Genomic DNA, 21,217 nt, shown 5'->3' with positions numbered 1-21,217 from the left:
AGTGCAGAAGGCGACTTTAAACTCAAGCCCATACTAGTTTATCGTGCACAAAATCCAAGATCTAACACTATTGAAGAAATCAGCACAATTGGAAAAAAATTGATTTAATGAACTGGATAATGAAGATGTGAGAAACTTGCTCGAATCCCATTCAGAACATTTACGCGAGAATGATCTCTTCAACTAGAAGAACAACGTGCATATGAAGAAGAAGAAAAAGATAAGGAATGCAAATTGCTAACTGCAAAAGAACTTGAGCTAGTTTTCAATCACATTGAGCATGCTAAGGAAATTTTGTTTGATACTGATATCGGATGAAGCTTCGAAGTCCACCGAAATCTTGATAATGCGATTGCCCGCTATCACAAATTCCATGACAAGATGAAAAAGTCGAACATGATTCAAAAATCTTTACCTAAATTTTTTGTAAAAAAAGTAGCTTAATCAAATGTTTAGACATTAAATAAAAATTTAAGCAATTGATTTTTATTAACTTTGATGATTTCATTACTAATATAGCTTATACTGTATTTTTTCCACAAAAATTTACGCTAATTCATGGATGAATTATAATTATTCCTATTGTTTATTGTATTCGCTTAACACGATTTCGCCTACCGTGCAATAATTGATAGATTAATTAATTGCATTAAGTGAGGTTTTCCTGTATTATGTGTGTCATTTATTTATTTATTTCATTTTTTGTTTGTTCAAAAATACTTTATCTCATGTAAATTTTCTATGCCATTATAGGAAAGATATTTTTATGAAAATGAGAATATATGCGCTAGTACATTTCCTCAAAGAAAAAATAATAATAACAAATAATGTTCTGTTATAAGTTATAGAAATACAAGAACTAAGCTTTCATGGAATGAGCAATACTAAAAGGATCAAATAAATAATTTATTGAATTACTAATATTTTGATGGATTTCAAATGAGCATCTCATTAGCATAAATTGCAAATGTTGTAAAGCACACAGCAAGCAACTGTTGGTTGTTGAAACTATTCAGATTATAACTTAAATGTCATCATCAAATTCCTGATATATACTCTCAAGGGGTGTACAGGATATGATAGTACTACATGAAAAATTTACATCATTACTAACTTCCTATCTACAATTTTCCTCCAAATCAGTCTGTTAAATGTTAAGACTCCAATATTATCAGGTCTTATATATCTGTCTTCTAATTACTGTATCAATCCACCTATATCTTGGTCTTCCTTTGGGTCTTTTAACTGCTAGCCTGACAGAGAACACTTGTTTGGCTAATCTGTCTTCTCCCATTCTGCTTAAGTGACCATACTACCTGAGATTAGCTCTGCTAATGCATTCCTGGATGCTGACAATGTCAAGTTCTTTCCTAATATCCTCGTTTTTAATATGATATTGCCATTGATGCCATCTGTTCATGCCCCTAATCTTTCTCAGGACTCTCATATCTGCGGTCTCTAGTCTTTGGTCAAGTGTTTTACTTCTGACCCAGCTCTCAGATTCATAAGTTAAAATTGGTTTGAACACTGTCTTGTCTAATTTAGTTTTTAGGCTAATTTCTCTCTTATTCCATATAAATTTATTCAGTTGACTTCCTACCACACCAGCTTTGTTGATTCTGTTGTCTATTTCCATATTTAACTTACCATCTTCACTAAAAATCATGCCTAGGTAGCTGAAATGTTTTACTTGTTCTATAAGTTCTCCATTCACAATGCAATTGATATATTCTGCAATAAGTAAAGAGCTGAGATTAACACCTCCAATTTTGATTAACATTTTGATTAAGAGCTGAGATTAACACCCCTCCAATTTTGAAATCAGGTTTAATACCACTTCATAATATGATCCATATAGATAATGAATAAGAGAAGGGATAACGTACATCCTTGTCTGACACCAGATTTAACATTAAACCATCTTGTACTTCCTTCAATTCTAACTACTTACAACTCAAAGACTAAGTATTGCTTGACATGTACCCAATTGACACCATATAACTGTAGCGTATTCAATAGCTTCTCTCTTGGCACCTTGTCATATGCCTTTTCCAGATATACAAAACTTAAATACAGATCTTTGTTATATTCCCATGATTTCCCAACTATCTGATCCTGACAGCCTGTATTTGGCCTAAATGCAGCTAGCTTGTTCATCACCAATCTTCCCTTCCACAATCCTTCTAAACCATTTCTCAAGTATACCTGCATAAATCTTTCCAGGAACACTCAGTAGAGAAATACCTCTGTAATTCTCACACTCAGTTTTATTTCCCTTTTTATATGTGGGTACTATGAGAGCTCTTCTCCAATCATCTGAAATTCGTTCCTCTGTCCAGGTCTTCTGAATTATGCAGTGCGGCCACTGTAAGGCTTTTATACCTCCATACTTGAGCCTGAATCCAGCTAGCTTGTTCATCACCAATCTTCCTTTCCACAATCCTTCTAAACTGTTTCTCAAATATACTTGCATAAATCTTACAAGGAACACTCAGGAGGGAAATATCTCTGTGATTCTCACATTCAGTTTTATTTCCCTTTTTATATATGGGTACTATGAGAGCTCTACTCCAATCATTTGGAATTCGTACCTCTGTCCAGGCCTTTTTAACTATGCACTGCAGCCACTGTAAGACTTGTATGCCTTCATACTTTAGCATTTTTGGTCGAATATCATCTACTCCGACTGCCTTTCCACATTTCAGGCTTTTGATGGCTTTTCTACTTCAAGTATGGATATGTATTCCTGACTGCATGCCTGGTGAGTGTTTTTTAACCACTGTGCTGTCATCGCTGCTTGATTCATTTAGTAATTTTTCAAAGTAATTACACCATACTTCAAGGATATCTTTTTCTCCTGTTTTCATGTCACCTTTACCATCTCTAATTCCATTTACAGCATTCTTTCCTCCATTTCTGAGCTTCTTCAACAACCTCTAGAATATCTTGCCATCTTCTTGATATTTATTTTTTATGTTCTTGCCATAGTCCTCCCATGACTTTTGTTTAGCCAGTTTTACACAGTGTTTAGCTTTCTTACATTTGTCTTTGTATTCTCTAAGAGCACAGGTGATTTATTCGCCAGGAATGTTTGATATGCTTTCTTCTTTTCCTTCGCTGATTCTTTAACTTCCTGTGTCCACCATGGAGTTCTGATTTTTCTGTCCTTGCACACAAACCTCACCATATGCCTACTCTGGCTGAATCAATCAGTGTTTTATTCAGGGCTTGCCATTGAATCTCCAAGGTTTGGTTCTTGTTCTCAAACTCTTTCATTTTTTCTTCAATAATCTTTATGTATTTTAGTCTACAGTTCACAACTGAGAACTACATGTTCTTCTTTTCGATATGAAATTCAATTTTATCCTGCTCAAGACTAAATGGTGATCACTTCTAATTTCAAATCCTCTGTACACTCTGGTCCTGCACTAGTGGGAAAACATCAACAATAATATAGTCAATGAGACTTTTCTTATTCCTTGCCTCTTCTCTCCATGTGAAATTATGCATATTTTTATGTTGGAATATTGTTTTAGTAATAACCAGTCCATATCCTGAGTAGAAATCCAACAGGAATTTGCCATTATTATTAGCTTTGCTCTTTTCTCCAAATTTTCCCAAAATATTTTTGTATGTCTGACAATCATTTCCTACTCTGCTATTTAGATCCCCAACAAGGATCAACTTTTCCTTTTTCATTGTGTCAGTTGCTTTTTCTAAAGCCTCAAAAAATTCCTCCACTTCTACCTTAGAACCTTTTGTGGGACCATAGGCACAAATTAGTCTCATTGTCCAGTTCCCCATTTTCATATTTGCCCACATTACTCTACTTGAGACTGCCTGCCATTCAAGAAGATTAGCCTCTTATTTAGTGTTGAATACTATGACTACTCCTCCTTTTCCTTGATTGTCATTGCCTGAATATAACATTTTGTATTTATTGCTCAGAAAGATCTCACCGTTTTTTGTTTTTTTTTGTTTCAGTCACCCCTATTATGTCGATCTGGTACTTATTCAATTCCTCAGCTTGCTCCATTTCTTTGCCATTCAGGCTTCTTATGTTGATAGTACTGATCTTGAACTCTGGTGATGTTGAGTTGGAGTAAATTTTAGGATTTGTTCCAGTAGCTGACTTTTTGCTGTTTGCCCTGGTTCCTGGCAAAAACAACAGGGGCCTTATTTAACCGGGCGATGCCCCAGCCTCCATGAAATTCTGTCATGTTGTACCATCATTTGAAATTTTGGTTTAAGCCAATAAGAATACAATTTGGTCGGCTAAATCCCAAATTCCAGCCCATCCTCATCTGTATATTATATATTATCCAGGTAGTCCAGATACCTAACAGGGTGCACCACGAGAAGGTGAAAATTGGGCATTAGGTCAGAAGCCCTGGTCGGTTCTCCGCATTCCTTTGAAGGTTATATGGAGGTCTCCTCTCAATTATATAGTATAGCTTTAACCCCTTAAGTGTCATTTCTTTAATAATTATAAAAAAAATAAAATAAAATAAAAAATATATATATATACTGGTAACCCTCGTGTAATGTGATACCTATACAACGTGGTCTACAAATTGTAGTAACCCTTCATCTTTTCATATATTTTTCACCGCGCTACTTAAAAACCATATTTTATCTTCATTAAATTTGCATCTGCCCATATCACGCATGTAGTTATAAGTAGTGAATTTATATTAGGTGAAATACCCTTTAGCAGTACGTCAGTTGTTTACCGTATAAAGTGTTTATTGTTGAAAGTTGTCTTTGTTTTCTCAGGAAAGCACATAAAAATCATAAATGTGTCTTCAAGCTGAGCACTTTATTTTCCAGTGAGTTACATGCAATATGTAATGCTTTTTTTATGTAAAAATTTTATTTTTATAGTAATGGCCTCTTAGTGGGCTTTTGATATGGTTGAAAACGAAATGAGGGAATTAATTGATGGGGAAATAGATTTAAATGAGGAGGAACTGGTACAATTAATAGATGACATTGAACGAAATGGCAGAGAAAGTTCTGCCAAAAATTTTGATTGTGATGAATCCATTAAAGAATTCAGTTTAAAGAAATTAGCAGAAGGATTGAACTTGGCAAGAAAGTTAGGAAGTTATTTTACGGCTAATGATCCATCAATAGATAGCTCTGGAAAATTCACGAGACAATTGGATATTTGTTTAGCTTTGTATTATGAACTTAATAAAAATTTTCAGCATAGTCATAAGCAAAGTCTTATTACTGACTTCTTGATAACTAAACCAACCGATGTATGCAATGAGAATTATACAAATGACGTCCAAGCGATTTCAAATGATGACGACGTCTGGTCGCTCGTAAATAAAGAACATCTACGAAATGTTCTTTTTGAAGATAGTGATGATGATTATTAAATTATGCACTTTATTTTATTTTGCCTAAAACATTTATGCATTATGTGCATGATGTTTATGTACAATTTGTATTTTTATAAGTTTATATATGTATTTGTTTCATAGTTTGTTTTCTTAGCTTACATGAATTACCTGAATTAAATAAAATTCAGGTAATTTTAATTATAATTAAAAAACGATTTTGGAACATCCCTACTTTTTCTATTTGATCTGAGTCTCGCATAATGCGATTTATATAACACGGTATTTTTGTGGAACCTAACATTTGCGTAATGTGAGGGTTACCTGTGTGTGTGTATATATATATATATATATATATGAAGAGCTAGGTTCATCTCATTAGTGTTAAAATTAGAAGTCGCTGAATGCACTATAAAGTTAATTATAAACATTGGATACAAAAGTTAGATTATAAAATTCAATAACGTTTTTTCTGTTTTACATTTTATTCAAGGTTGATGAAATGATATCAGATTACAAATCACCTCTGAAAGAAGAATGCAAGACCTTGCATGAAGCTGTGAAAAAGAAAGATATTTTTATCCAGGTAAGATAAATAATATATATGCATTTCAGTGTTTGCTAAGTATACATTTCACGTAGTATGTTCAGGGGCCACATTACACACAAGATGTGAAACCATCACACTGGATAATGGCAATGATGCAGAGGACCGTGACAAGCAGAAATAAAGAGGTTATATGGCATTGTATAAAGCCTTGATCAATCAGTCCTCATATGGATTATTGTGCACAGATCTGGTCGCAGGGTTTACATGGTGAAGAGGATATGTTGGAAATGGTCCAGAGAAGATTCGCAAAGGTTGTCAGTGATCTTTGGAATGTAGATTGAAATGTAAATTGAAAAGCCTGATGAATAGGAGGAGTGGGGGGGGGGATATGAATGAGACATAAAGTAATCAGGGGCTGTTATCAGTTTGACATGGAAGACATTTTTCTTAAAATGGGAGAAGAGGTTAAAACAAGAGGCCATCACTGGAAGCTATATAAATAGGATGTGAGCATAGGAATGAGGAGAAGGTTCTTTGCATGGAGAGTGGTTGGTGACTCAAATGCTTTGCCTGAGTGTGTTCTAAATGTAGACACATTGAATCATTTTAACGCATGGTTGAATGAGCATTGTGTGCAATAGTGTGTATCTCCCACAATCAGTCTCTGACTCCATGGAAGTTGGATTTTAATAATAATAATAATAATAAACTTTCTGCATATAGGTTATAGTTTAATCTTTTTAATAAGATTTCATCTGTTTATGTTTGCTATTATTATATGCAGAAATTTGCAAGTAGAAGACTCCTTGTCATTAAAGGATTTTTATTTTTTATCTTATTTTCATTAGATCCGAGTTCTCTACATGAACCATAAAGTGAGCTGATCACATTTCACAGTAGGCTTAATCACTCTCTAGGTGATGCTCTAGATTTTGTGCTATCTAATTTAGTGCTATTTAAAGTGATTTTACCAATTTTACATCTCAAATGATGTATAGCAATAGATCTAAAGGAACTGAAGAACTCACAGCTGTAAGCATTCTGAGCTTAAAAAAAAAGATTTTTCCAACTTTAATATCAGTCAAAGCAAGTGCTCTGCACTCAGTGCAAATATACTTGCAGCTCAAAAGATGGTGGAAACAAAGCCAAGCATTGACAGAGTGCTACTAGTCCTCCTAACTCTGACAGGACAGTTGAAACTCAGAAGTGTCATAAGCTGCAAGCAGAAAATTATGGACAATAAAAAGAACCTTCAGTGTGATTTTGCTGCAGTCAATGCATGCTAATTTCATAAAGATTCATGAATCAGTCATAAAACTCCTGACTAACTTCAGCCAGGCTTTTTTTTTTATCCCTTCGACCTCCCCTCCATTAAACAAATTCTAAACCTTGGAAAGTACATGGACAGTCTAGAACAGTACTTTATCATGTATGATCATACTTTCTTATTTAAAATTGTTGCATTAGGAAAAAACTTGAAGCAGTTCACAATCTACATCTTGCCTACTGTGAGAAATGCTAGTGAATTTTGCAACCTTATTGCTTTGTCAGTCCATGACATCATGGAGGCAGAGAATAAAAAATACAATGCCCTCATCTGAACTTTCCTTTAGAAACAGGCAACACTTAACAACAATATCTGCAAACTTCCCAAACAATGCAAATTTGACCCTAGGAAAATATTTCGTCAGGTGTCACCACTTTGGGACTACAAACCTACAGAGTAATGGAACAAATCTTCCATGCCTTGCCAGAGTGGCTTACAATATGCTAATGATATTAGCATATGTTATTCATGATGGTTATGAGTGGCTTATAATATGTTATTCATGATGGTTATGAACACCAGATTGGTGTTCATAACTATCATGAATAACATGTCAGAAGGCACCTCTGTCATGGCACGTGTACTGCATGTGTACATGGCAATAATCTTCTACCTGGAATCTAGAAGAAAAACAACAAAGTTGAGACAACACATGGACAGTCAATTATAAAAAAGGAGTACTAATGCCAAAATCCACTCCTACCAGCCAGCCAGCACAGACACTTTAACTCCATCACTGCATTGGGGAACGTGCATGAGCCATGCAGTCAAGAGCGAACCTCACAGAATCTTCCAAGTAAAATGCACTAGTATACATTGCCTCAGATCCAACTTTAATGATATCATTTCCACCTCCAATCTGCAATCCAAACCCAAATTTCTACCCCAAAGCACTACTCAACTGAACTATCCCAGTTACACACTCTTTGACTCCTTTTGCCTCAAAGGTTTGTGCATGTTCACTCAGATATGGCATTCAGACAGCATTCGTTTGCTTCTTTACTACTCTCCTAATATCAACTATTTCTTTTCCTTAAAAGTCTATATTCTTCAATCCAACTTTCCTAACAGTGGGGTTATTTGCCTTGGAGACTTCAATGTCCATAACATTAGCTGACTCTCCTATTCTAACTGTATAGATCAAGAAGGTAGAGAGGCTGAGACATAAGGCTACTAGTGACCTTATGCAAATAGTACACATGCCTTCCAGAATTACAGACAACCTAAACTACTTTCTGAAAACGGACTTCTTCCTCACTAGTGATCCATTCAAGTACACTGTAAATGTGACCTGTCCTCTAAGCAGTTCAGAATACAATCAGTTATATCCATGCCTCATATTGCATTATAAAAAAAAAACCAAGTGGGATGATCTATAGAACTACTATGTCACATTCCTTGAATGCTATTGTTTCTGTCCATCTGATCCAAACCTATGTCCTGAATGTATCACCAAAATAATTCTTATTAGAATCAAAACATATATTCCCTGTTCCACCCTAAGTTCTCTTGTTCCCTATCTAAGCCTTGGCTGCATGCATACCAGAGGTGTACAAAAGATGAATTAAACATACCCTAACTGACTTGCATCAAAACTCCAACTACCTGTATCACTTATACTAAACCCCAGAATAGCAAGAAAACTATCAACATGTCAGAAACTGACTTTGAAAAATCTAAAAGCAGGAAACTTGTATCCTATCCAAATGGCAGCCATCCATTCTGGTCTCTAGCCAAAGCCATTGGCTAGAGACCAGAACATCATCCACAGAATAAGCCAAACTTCGTGGTTTCCTTCTTTTAAAATTTTTTCATGGCTGAGTATGGTAAATGTCCCCAACTGTTCCACTATCAATCAGTAGATGATCTACTCACTTGTCATCCATATCTGGACAAATTCCATGGAATAGTTTGGCAAGTGTGAAGTGGTTGTCCTTGATATCTACAAGGCTTTTGTCTGGGTCTGGCACAAAGGCCTGTTAGGTAATATAATAAATTTAGTTTAATCCTTTATCCAAGTTTGAGTAAACAAAGTTTGCACCTGAAAATATCTTCAGGACTGGGGTAAGGTAGTACAACACCGGGAAACTCATAGCAAAGGTGGAGCATGCTACCATCACTCCTATCCCAGTATCTCCCATAATGCAAAACGCATCTCCTTGCGGATATGTATAATGTTATGCATTAAGAGAAGGGCCACTACCCAGACTAGTTTCGACCTTTTTTGAGGTCTCTTCAGTGGGAGCCAGGCCCAGAGGGGGAGATACCAGGCAGAAGCAATAGTGAGGTCATCTTTACCTATAGGGGTTGCCAAAAGGTGTTCCACCTTTTTATTAAATTACTCTGGATTTAGAGAACGATGTTGAAAGTTTATTTTTCACTTGGTTAGACTATAATAAATTTAGTTTAATCCTTTATCCAGGTGTGAGCAAACAAAGTTTGCATCGAAAAATATCTTCAGGACTGGGGTAAGGTAGTGCAACACCAGGCAACTCTTAGCAAAGGTGGAACAAGCTACCATCACTCCTATCCCAGTATCTCCCATAATGCAAAACACATCTCCTTGCAGATATGTATAATGTTATGCATTAAGGGAAGGGCCACTACCCAGACTAGTTTCGATCATTATTAAAGTCTCTTCAGTGGGAGCCAGGCCCAGAGGTGGAGATACCAGGCAGAAGCAATAGCGAGGTCATCTTTACCTATAGGAATTGCCAAAAGGTGTGCCACCTTTTTATTAAATTACTCTGGATTTAGATTAGGTAAACTCCCATTATTTGTTCTACCCCATGACTTTTGCAGTTGGGCTGCACGCTTTCTGACTGGACACTCACTTCAGGTGATGGTGGATGGTCCCTTATCTTCTAGGTATACACCAATGCAGGGATCCCGCAAGGCTCTGTTCTCTCACCTGCTATATTCGTTCTATATATAAGCGATCTACTCCAGCACACTACCAATCCAATACTTTAACTGATGACAGCACATTACATTCTTCCTTTTCATTTGACAAACCTGGCAAAATCACTGCAATCTTCAGAGCCTTAACCACTACTACCTTAAATACAAATCTCCAAAACATTAATCTGTGAGGATTTAAAAATCTTGCCAATTTCAATACTTGCAAAATAAATCTCTACCCTTTTTCCCATAAAAAAAAGAACCCTTCTCTTCCAGCCTTGCTTTTAACAACATTCAAATTCCTATGCATGATGAGATCTACCTTCTTGGAATAGCATACACCTCAAAATTTTTTTGGCACAAACATATTACAAATATTGCCTCCTCTGCTTCCAAAAAATTAAGTTTCCTTTTTTGCTTGGGGCATTACTGTAATTCAGACAACTTCTAACTTTATATAAATGACATCCATCTGACTGTTGGATATTGCACTCACATCTGGGATAGTTTTCCTACGAGCTCCCTAAGGATAATGGACTCTGTATACAGAAAATGGGTGTTCAAACTGATTAATGACCCCCCCCACCCACCCCTATCTCACTAATACATTTGACTCACCTTCATATAGGCATCTTCTACAGCCACTGTTCAACAGAATTGGCATCAATAATATACTGGTATCTAAAAGCCAAGGACAAACTACATTTTTACCTGTATATGAAAAAGTTTCATGACTACAGCCAAATGTGGACATATATTTATTGCCAGCATATTAATAAATTATATTGTACAAAAATGTGTTATAAATTTCATACAGATTAAATTGCAATATGTTTTGGCAAAAGTTACGAATTTCTTAAGGAAGTAGTTAGTGAATTAATGTACAGTGCTTACAGAAAGCTATGAGGAGTGACATTTCAGTATAGAATGCATCCCCCCCCCTCCCCCAAACTGTGATGTCAGCAGCACTACACACAAGAAAGTGTGACATTCCAAACTCTGGCAATATCAGTAATTCTGCAACCTTTGCATGAAATCATCTAGTTGATGTCTTTGAGACATTCAGGTGTTCAACTTTATTCCTCCATGAAAAGAGCTTCCTTCAAACACAATTCACTTAGCACAGCCTTTTGCCTTTTATCTAGTTGAGTGCTATCATGTGACCCCTTTGCATGCAATTTGGAAATTTGAATGTATATCCACATTCTGCTATAAATTGTCAGTTATACAAATTGCCACAAGTTGATTCATCTGAATTTGTAGTTGTAATATTCAGAAATAGTGTTTGTCCTTATATTTTGGACACCAGTGTATCTTAGACTCTGTCAAATCTGTTCAAACATATGCAGCAAACTAATCAGCACTCCCTCTCTGTGCATCTCCAAACTCACAGAACAAATTCTCCTCCTGTTCATCCATCCCTTCCACTGTTATCCTCTAGGACAGTCTGTCATCTTATGTGTTTCCCAAGGAATACAATCCACAGCTCTTAAAGGTAAATGTGAACAAATTCCTTCTCACCCATCCACGGTACTAGTGTACTATAGATTGATCTACCTCTCATGGATGGTTTCACATAAAAAAAAAAAAAAGTAAACTGAAATTGAATTTGCTACTGAGTAACATCTATTCCTCTTATTGACTTAAAATATCAGATCTTAGGATCAGTCTTAAAATTGTACATCAGCAATATATAAAATTCTGATTATTTCAACCATTCCAGATCAGCGTTTAACCGTTGTCAGTGGTGAATCTTGTCATGGAAGTCTTTTCATTTTGTAGAAATAAAACACTTCTTGTTTTCCATTAATGCTGCATAGAAATGATTGTGAAACATTTATTAACATTGGTATTGTGTGGATGGGTGTAGATAATTGATTAAAATGAAGAAACATTGATGTTTATTGAATAACTGGAGATTATAATTTCTTGAGATTATCAAACAGACTGTTTCAAAGCACAGAGATGGTTTAAAGAAAGTTGAGATATTGGTTTGATAGTTTGAAGCTAGCCTGTGAATGGATGTTGACCAACGGTTGCACTTTTTTTTTTTTTTACAGGTTTAGAGGAACATGATAAGATAATGGAAGCTATTTCAACAAAACGGCACTCATCAAATTACATATAGAAAAAGCAGAAACGGAAATATGAAATGTCTGTGAAAAAATTATTGGTATAAGTGTGTTTGTGTGTGTATGCGAGAAAGAAAGAGAGAGAGAGGGAGATCATCTGATCACCTTATTGTCCTTTTCTGAATAGCATCAAGTAATTTTCAGGTACCTAATATTGTGCATATTTGTAGTAGTAGTAGTAGTATAGGATGAGAAGTAATGTCTTGAGTGGAAAAAGATATGAAGTTATTGGATTCCATGGATGTGACGTGTTGTTTGTGCACAAAAAAGAGTAGAGATATAAGTCAGCCCAAGAACAGAAATCTGATCCTGTCTATAGATCTGGTTTAAATTTAAATAAAGTTGCACATTAAGAGCAGTTAAATATTTAATTGACTATGGTTAATTATAGTACAAATATTTTGTTATGCATGTCACGAGTCATCCTCAGTGTAACATATTACAGTAAGAAATTCAAAATCAAACAATAATAATGGTGCTTGGAAAATGGATTTTTTTATGTCTGTAGTTATGAGTCAGCCAGGTTCAAAAATGATACTACAAGGATCAATCGAAAAGAGTTGTGTATGTGTGAGAGAGAAAGAGTATGTATAAAATACAGGAAGGTGGTTTTTTATGTAAAATAAAAATTGCACATTATCTCCATTCTTACTCATCTATATGGATTATACATTATGAAAGAAAATGCATTAAACCTGATATTAAAATCGGAGATGATGTACTCCTAAACACATCCCGTGCAAGTCTCTAGGATTCTCTAACTAAATTGAATTACAGCTGCAACAAGTTTGGCATGAAAGTCGGCAATTAAAAGACCAAAACTTGAAAATACAAAGGAACAAAGAAAACTTCAGCTGCATTCTGAACAGCGAGCCTATAGGACAAGTAAAATATTTCAGCTATTCAGGCAGTTTTTAGTGAAGATGGCAAGTTAAATCTAGAAATAGATAAAAGAATAAGCATAGTTGGTATGGTGGGGATCCAGTTGAATAAATTTATATGGGGTAAGAGAGAAATTAGCTAAAATACTAAACTAGCAGTATATTAGACGGTGTTTAAACTAGTTTTAAGTTACGAACCTGAGAGTTGGAATAGAAGTAAAGCACTTGATCAAAGATTAGAGACTGCACATATGAGAGTTTTTAAAAAAATTAGTGGCTTGAACAGGTGGCATCAACTGTAGAATCATATTAAAAATGAAAACATTAGGAAGGAACTTGACATTGTTATCATTCAAGCATGTGTGAGCAGAGTTAGTCTAAGGTAGCATTGTAACTTAAACAGAATCGGAGAGGAAATAGGGGAAGACCAAGGTCTAGGTGGATTGATTCGCTCAGAAGTGTCGTAGAAGAATGAAATGTTAGACACAACATATTGGAATGCTGAAAGTAATAGACTAATTTGGAGGAAATTGTGAATAGGAGATTATTAATAACTTAAACTTAATTATGTAGTATCATAGTTAACATCCCTTGAGGGTACACATCAGGAAATTGATGATAAGATGAAATCTGTGGTAATAATTGAGCATGTAGCTGTGGTGATCCTCTGTTCAGCTACTCCTGATTTGGGACATTTCTTGGAGGGTAGAACTGATCATAAATGTATTTAGAAACAGATCAGTCTGCTTGTTGAAGTAGAATAACTTGCAGTTGCATGGGATTGAAAATATATTCCAGGTAGAAGCAAATTGAATTTTAGCTTTTGAGATGGTATCATAATAGGTTTGAATGTAATAGAGATAATGAACTTCTGTAAGATATGAGAGGTTCATTTTGCAGTACCTTTAATGTGTGGGATGGAGTTTGTGAAAAACAGTTAGTAATTTTCTGTATTGTTTTGGAGTTGTAGCGTTGGGAGGAACAGTTTCTTTGATAGTAGAAATTTCCAACAGAATTAGTTCAGACAAGGAACAGACAATATGAACTCTTGAAATTAGGTATTTAATAGTATCATACATTTGTGAAGAATGGTGAGCAGAAGCCACCTCTCAGAACATCTGTGGAAGAATAAAGTCTCATTTTATTCTGGTTCCACAGTGATTTTGATTTTGTGATGAAGGTTATTAAATATTTGAAAGAATACTTTTAGTTCTTGACCCCATTTATTCCAAATAGCAAAAATATCATCCATAGATCAAAGCTCTATGGTGAAGGGAAGGTTTGAAATCAAAAGTAGATGGTTTTATTTTTTATTCCGGTTATAAGTTTGCAAGGATAGGTGAAATTGGTGAATTGATGGCTAGCCTTTCAGTTTGTTGGTCAAGCTTTTCATTCCAGCTAAAATATCTAGAGTAAATCCATTTACGTTCATAATGAACTTAAATTGAAGTATGTAGTAATTACTTTGAAAAACTGCTAAATGAAACAAGCAGTGTTGACAGCACAGTGGTAAAAAACACTGACCAGGCATGCAGTCAGGAATACATATCCATACTTGAAGTAGAAAAAGCCATCAAAGGCTTGAAATGTGGAACGGCAGCAGGAGTAGATGATATTTGACCAGAAATGTTGAAGTATAGTGGTATAAAAGTCTTACAGTGGCTGCACTGCATAGTTCAGAAAGCCTGGACAGAGGGACAAATTCCCGAGGATTGGAGTAGAGCTCTCATAGTACCCATATATAAAAAGGGAAATAAAACTGAATGTGAGAATTACAGAGATATTTCCCTACTGAGTGTTCCTGGAAAGATCTATGCAAGTATACTTGAGAAACGGTTGAGAAGAATTGTGGAAGAAAAGCTTGGTGAAGAACAAGCTGGATTCAGGCCAAATAGAGGCTGTCAGGATCAGATCTTCACTTAACGACAAATAGTCAAGAAAGCATGGGAATATAACAAAGATCTGTATTTAAGTTTTGTCGATTTGGAAAAGGCATATGACAAGGTGCCACGAGATAAGCTATTCAATATGCTGCAGTTATATGGTGTCAATGGGGCATTATATCAAGCAATACTTAGTCTTTATTTGAGTTGTAAATCAGCAGTTAGAATTGAAGGAAGTACAGGAAGATGGTTTAATGTTAAATCTGGTGTGAGACAAGGATGTACATTATCCCCTCTGTTATTCATTATCTATATGGATCACATTATGAAGGAAAGTGGTATTAAACATGATATCAGAATTGGAGATGTTAATGTCAGCTCTTTGCTTTATATGGACGATGTTATACTTCTAAATAAATCCGCTACAAGTTTGCAAGATTTCCTGACTAAATTGAATAACTGTTGTAATAGATATGGTATGAAGGTCAGCATGACAAAGACAATGAAAATAGGTAGAATCATTGAAAATGTCAACTGTGTTGTGAATGGAGAACCTGTGGAACAAATAAAACATTTCAGCTATCTTCCATCTTCTTCTTCCTTCTTAGGTACGATTTTTACTGAAGATGGTAAATTAAATATAGAAATAGACAACAGAATTATCAAAGCTGGTATGGTGGGAAGTCAATTGAGCAAATTCATATGGAATAAGAGAGAAATTAGTTGGAACACTAAATTAGCTGTATACAAGACAGTGTTCAAACCAGTTTTAACTTATGGATCTGAGAGCTGGGTCAGAAGTAAAACACATGACCCAAGACTAGAGACCACAGATATGAGAGTCCTGAGAAAGATTAGAGGTGTGAACAGATGGCATCAATGGCAATATCATATTAAAAACGAAGATATTAGGAAAGAACTTGGCATTGTCAGCATCCAGGAATGCGTTAGTAGAGCTAATCTCAGGTGGTATGGGTCACTTAAATAGAATGGGAGAGAAAAGATTAGCAAAACAAGTGTTCTCTGCCAGGTTGGCAGGAAAACGACCGAGAGGAAGACCAAGCTATAGGTGGATTGATACGGTACAAATTGCCTTAGATGATAGAAATATAAGATCTGATAATATTGGAGTCTTGACAGGTAACAGACTGATTTGGAGGAAAATTGTAGATAGGAAGTTAGTAATGATATAATTTTTTTCATGTAGTACTATCACATCCTGTACACCCCTTGAGGGTACATGGCAGGAATTTGATGATGATGAACTTAAATGGGTTTTATTTATTTCGTATCCAAACTCAAGTGGTAGTAAGTAAGTGTTACAACATGATTTACAACAAATTAGGATAGATTTGGTAGGTGAAATAATAATTAAATATGAACAAAAGGAAATAATAATTAAATATGAACAAAAGGAAACTATACATAACTTATATACAATAAATATGGTCAGATGTTCCTCCTGTATCTTGCACAATCAACTGCTCTTTCTGTGCAGGATATACGGTCCTCTTTTGTGCAAGGTGATGGAAGAAAGGGGCAAGAAAGAAGGTGTTCCATGGACTGGGTTGTCCCGCACTCACAATTGTCTGGGCCAGTGAGGTAGTCCCATTTGATGAGGTTTTGTTTGCAGCGTCCTATTGTCCGCAGTCTGTTGAGGCTCTTCCTAGTATTCCAGTTCAAGTGGGCACCACGTGGAAGATGTTGAGCTATTGGAATACCAGTATTATTTTCAGGATATAGTGCAAGCCATTGTTGAAGTCTTGTCTCTGGGAAGTTTTTAGATGGTTCAACAGTGGCGGGTGGAAGCTATCTCGGAATCTTAGTCTTTGGGACACTTTGGTCTGGCCGAATAGTGGATGGCGTTCATCATTCATTTGTCTGCTTCTTCCATCAGTTGAGAATGCAGATCTTCAAATTGAAGGGGGTGCAATACCAGCCAAAGTATACAGGTCTTTTAGTGGTGTTGGTTTCAGGCATCCTGTAGTTATGCGACAGCGTTCATTCATTGCTGGATCAAGTTTTTCAGCATGGCAGGATCTGGACCATACTGGGCAGGCGTATTCAGCAGAAGAATAGCAAAGGGCCAAGGCAGAAGATCTCAGTGTGTGTTAGGGTCTGCACCCCATTTGGAAGTGGTAAGCTTTCGTAGTATATTGTTTCTTGTATTCACTTTTGCCTTTGTTTTTTCTATGTGGGTTTTATATGAGAGGGTGCGATCGAGAGTCAAACTAAGGTAGATTGAGTTCCAGGAATGTTCTATTTTAGAGCCTTCGCAAGATATCTGTAGCTTCCTGTTGGCTTCCTTATTGTTAAGGTGGAAAAGGCCAGTCTGTGTTTTCAAGGGGTTTGGTTTTAGTTGATTGCTGGTATAGTATGTAGTTAGACTATTTAAGGCAAGTGATAAAGTAGTTTCAATGGACTTGAAATTTTTTGATTTCATTTTGATGAGTAGCTATGATAAGGTCATCAGCATAGATAAAATTTCTAGTTCCTGGAAAGATGAGGAGATCATTGACGTAGATGTTGAAAAGTAATGGTGATAATGCACTTCCCTGGGGGAGGGCATTTTTTTGGAGGTGCCAGTGGAAAACAGACGTAAAAGCGTCTGTTTTCCAAGAGTGACTTGATCAGGAGGACGAGGCGATAGTTATTCTGTATATTTTATTTCTGAGTGTGAGGTGGTTTATGGTATATGCTGCAGTTAGGTCTACAAAGACTGCTCCTGTGGCTAGTTTTTGCTCATAACCATTATATATTGAGTGAGGTTGAGAATTTGTGATGTGCAGGATTTGCCTGGTCTAAAGCTAGCCTGCTCAGCAATAAGATGGGGTTCGATTAGGGGTTGTAGCCTATTCAGAATTAATCGTTCATAGAGTTTAAAGAGGTTGCTGAGTAGTGATGTAGGTTTGTAATTTTTTTGCTTCTGTTGGAGTTTTCCCTGGTTTCAGAAAGGCTACCACTTTGACATGCCTCCAGATAGTTGGTATCCTTAGGGTTCTGAGGCAAGTGTTGTTTAGGTTTAATAACCACTCTTTAGTCCTGTTTCCAAAATGCTTAATCTGTTCATTACAGATATCATCAAGGTTTTAATAGATTTATGGCAGCGTTGAGTTCAGTGATGGTGAAATCTGAGTTAATCATATTTTGTTCCTCACTTGGGGTTCTAAATATCTTCTTTTTTGTGTGCTTTTTAGGGAATTTTCCATTCAGCAGTAGCTGGTGAGCAATTTGGTTAGCTGTTACCTGTGGATGCTCATATGGTTTAGTGAAAGCCTTCCTAATTCTGTTGATAAAGTTCCATGCCTTTCTGCAATAGAAGCCCTTGATATGGGTCATATCAAGGGCTTCTACTTCTTTTTTCCATGAGGAACATCTTTCCTCTGCCATCTTGGAGCATAATTTTTCTCCTGCTTGGATAGTCTCCTCTGAGAAGGGATTGGTGTTGTAAAGTTGTAAGTAATCAGCATACTGGGCTTGTATGTCACTGGAAAGGCCTGGAATGTAGTTTGTGCTGCATCCTCAGGGGATATGTTTGGTGGAGATTTTCCTCAGTATTTTTATGAATTCAAGATACTCTTGAGGGTTTGGAGGGATTTGTTCTATGGAGTGGTCGAGATCTTCCATGAAACCCTTCCAATTAGCTTTTTGGAAATTAAATCGTCATCTGTAAGGGACTGTGTTAGGCATAATTGCTGGGTTGAAGTGAAGCATTATAGGTCTATGTTGAGTATGTGGAATTGGATTTAAGACCTTTTTAACACAAATGTTGGATATTTTCGAGCTAACAAATATGAGGTCAGGATTATAACCTCACATCTGCCACTGTTGAAAGAAGCAGGGAGTTTTGGATTATGTATCAGGTTTAGAGAAAAGTTTTCAGCCCTTTTTTCAACAGTTCTCCATCTTCGTTGGACTTTGTGTAACCCCAGTTAACACTATGGCTATTAAAGTCACCTAATACAACATTAGTCATGTATGCATTATTATTGAGAAGATGTCAGGGAAGGAAAAAGCTTCTTGTGGTGGTTTATGGACTGAGGTGATTGAGATATTTTTAAATGTGATTGTAATAATCTCAATGTTTCTGTTGTTCGTTGAGTCAATGGATGATGGGATCAAGTTCTCTTTTGTAAATATTGCACTACCATATTTGTCGTGGGGTATTTCTTTGATGAGTTTCATGGCATGGATGTAAGGTCTTGCAACACCTTCTCCTCTGTGAGTTTCTTGCAGGCAGAGCACATCACAGTCATTATCTCTGCAAATATTTGCAAGGAGATCTTGCTTGACACTGGAGAAACCTTCAATATTAGATGATATTATTTTTAGGCCTGGCCCCAGGTAGGATCCTTTAGGGCAGAAATTTGGGAGCATTTTAGTTCAATCACTTGCGTTTGGTTGATAGCAGCTTTAGCTTTCCCTAATGGGTACTAACAGGGTGCAGGAACGAGAACCTAGCTGCTGTGCACCCCAACTTAAATGGGTCTAAAATAATGATGGAAATTTCAAGGATAAAAATTAAGGTGTCACCTAGAGGAACATTAGTAAAAACTGAAGCTATGTTGAAACTTATTAATAAATCTTTGGAATTAAGTTTCAAATCCTTAATTTTGGAGACAGAGTCACTGGTATTTTTGATATAAGAGAAGGAATGTCAAATTAAGTTAAGGAAGATTTCAAAGAAATTTTGAAATTTTGTATATAGGACTTCCTATATGATCTATGATGGTTTATAGAGGACATGGCTACAAATGATGCCGCTGGACTTTATATGGGATGGAAGGCATATGGCAAAAGGCATCAAAGGCATTTGACAGAATACCACATGGAAGATTATATAAGTTGAAGCAAATGGGAATAGATATGGGGCTGATGGCATGGATAGGATGGAGGGTAGCTGATAGGCAGACATCAGAGGGTGGTGTATATGGTGGAGTGGAATCAAAGCAAATATGGGTGACTAGTGGAGCCTTGCTGCTCTTTAACTTGTATATTAATGATATAGCAGAAGATTTAAAGGAGGGGGGGGGCATTCAGTTGTTTGCCAATGATGCAAAACTAGGGAGGGCAGTAGCTGATAAAGGTGATGTAGATATCTTACAAGATGATTTAAATAAATTGGCAGTGTGGGCAAAAGACAGTGGTTGTCAATTTAGTATTGTAAAATATAAGGTAATGCACTTCGGGTTGAAAAGATTACACACTTCGTATCATATTCATGGTGCTACTTTACAGGAAGATCTGAGGGTGAGTGCATAGAGATTTGAAATTCAGAGGACATAATGCAAGAGTTGGCAAAATAGCTCACGGAATTACTTGGATGCTGAAGAGCACATTGACAAGTAAAGATAGGGAAGTTTTTCCTCTTTATAAGGATATGATTTGGCTATGATTTAGTCACATGTTGACTACTGTGCACAGATTTGCCACCTGTGTTTCTTGGGGATTGGGAGTTTGTGGAGAAGATTCAAAGACAAATAACCAAGCTAGTGACAGTCCTATGGAATGTTCCCAATGAGGATAGATTGAGGGTGTGTGAGTTGCAGAGTTTAGCTGACAGGCAGAAGATATGATAGAAACTTATAAGTTACTAAAGAGATATTATAAGATTGACAGAAGAAATTTTTCAATACATGGGGAGTAGGAGGAAAACAAGGGATCACACTTGGAAGCCGTCTAGGAGTGTGTGTGTTTAGTAAGGGTGTGTGGACTAGATTCTTTTCTTGGAGAGCGGTGTGTGATTAGAATTGGTTGCCAGAGGTGGTTGTGAGCACTCCAACAGTGAATAGGTTTAAGGAGATGTATGATAGGTATTGAGTTAATGAATACAGTGGGTCTCCCACGGCGAGGCTTTTGACTCCATGGAGTGCCCCTATAAGTAATAATAATAATCCTGGTTTATGTAACATAGAGAGTCCAAATATTCTAGATGGCCTTGCATGATGGGCTCTAAGTTTTTGGTCTGTATCAGGATCCAATGAAAATGTGTCATCTAACACAGAGTTAAGCTTGTTAAGGTGGATCTCTCTCTCTCTGTTGGTGGTGGATCTTTCTGATCTCTTTGTTGGATCTCTACTGATTATCACAGAGATTATTATTATTATTTTTTAATCTTGTAATAAAATGTTCATTTTTCATTTATATTAAGAAGAATCAGATCCATTGGTAATATAGCTCTGGTTGATTTTTTTT

The 21,217-nt window shown here is 36.2% G+C and overlaps 1 protein-coding gene across 5 annotated transcripts in view; it reads left to right on the top strand.

Moving 5' to 3' along the window:
• The window catches only part of LOC150103910 (uncharacterized), a 589,709-nt gene that overhangs the window by 260,784 nt on the left and 307,708 nt on the right, over positions 1–21,217 (top strand). For all 5 annotated transcript variants that reach the window (XM_090397176.1, XM_090397175.1, XM_090397178.1 and 2 more), the window contains exon 10: positions 5,842–5,934. In XM_090397176.1, the coding sequence (XP_090253302.1) occupies positions 5,842–5,934 (93 nt within the window). The remainder of the gene's footprint in view (positions 1–5,841; positions 5,935–21,217) is intronic.

Source organism: Typopeltis vanoorti, chromosome 8 (assembly GCF_054136105.1).
Source record: "Typopeltis vanoorti isolate ZY-2024b chromosome 8, IOZ_Tvanoo_1.0, whole genome shotgun sequence".
NCBI classification, from domain to species: Eukaryota; Metazoa; Arthropoda; class Arachnida; order Uropygi; family Thelyphonidae; genus Typopeltis; species Typopeltis vanoorti.
This window is presented reverse-complemented; position numbering and strand designations above follow the sequence as displayed.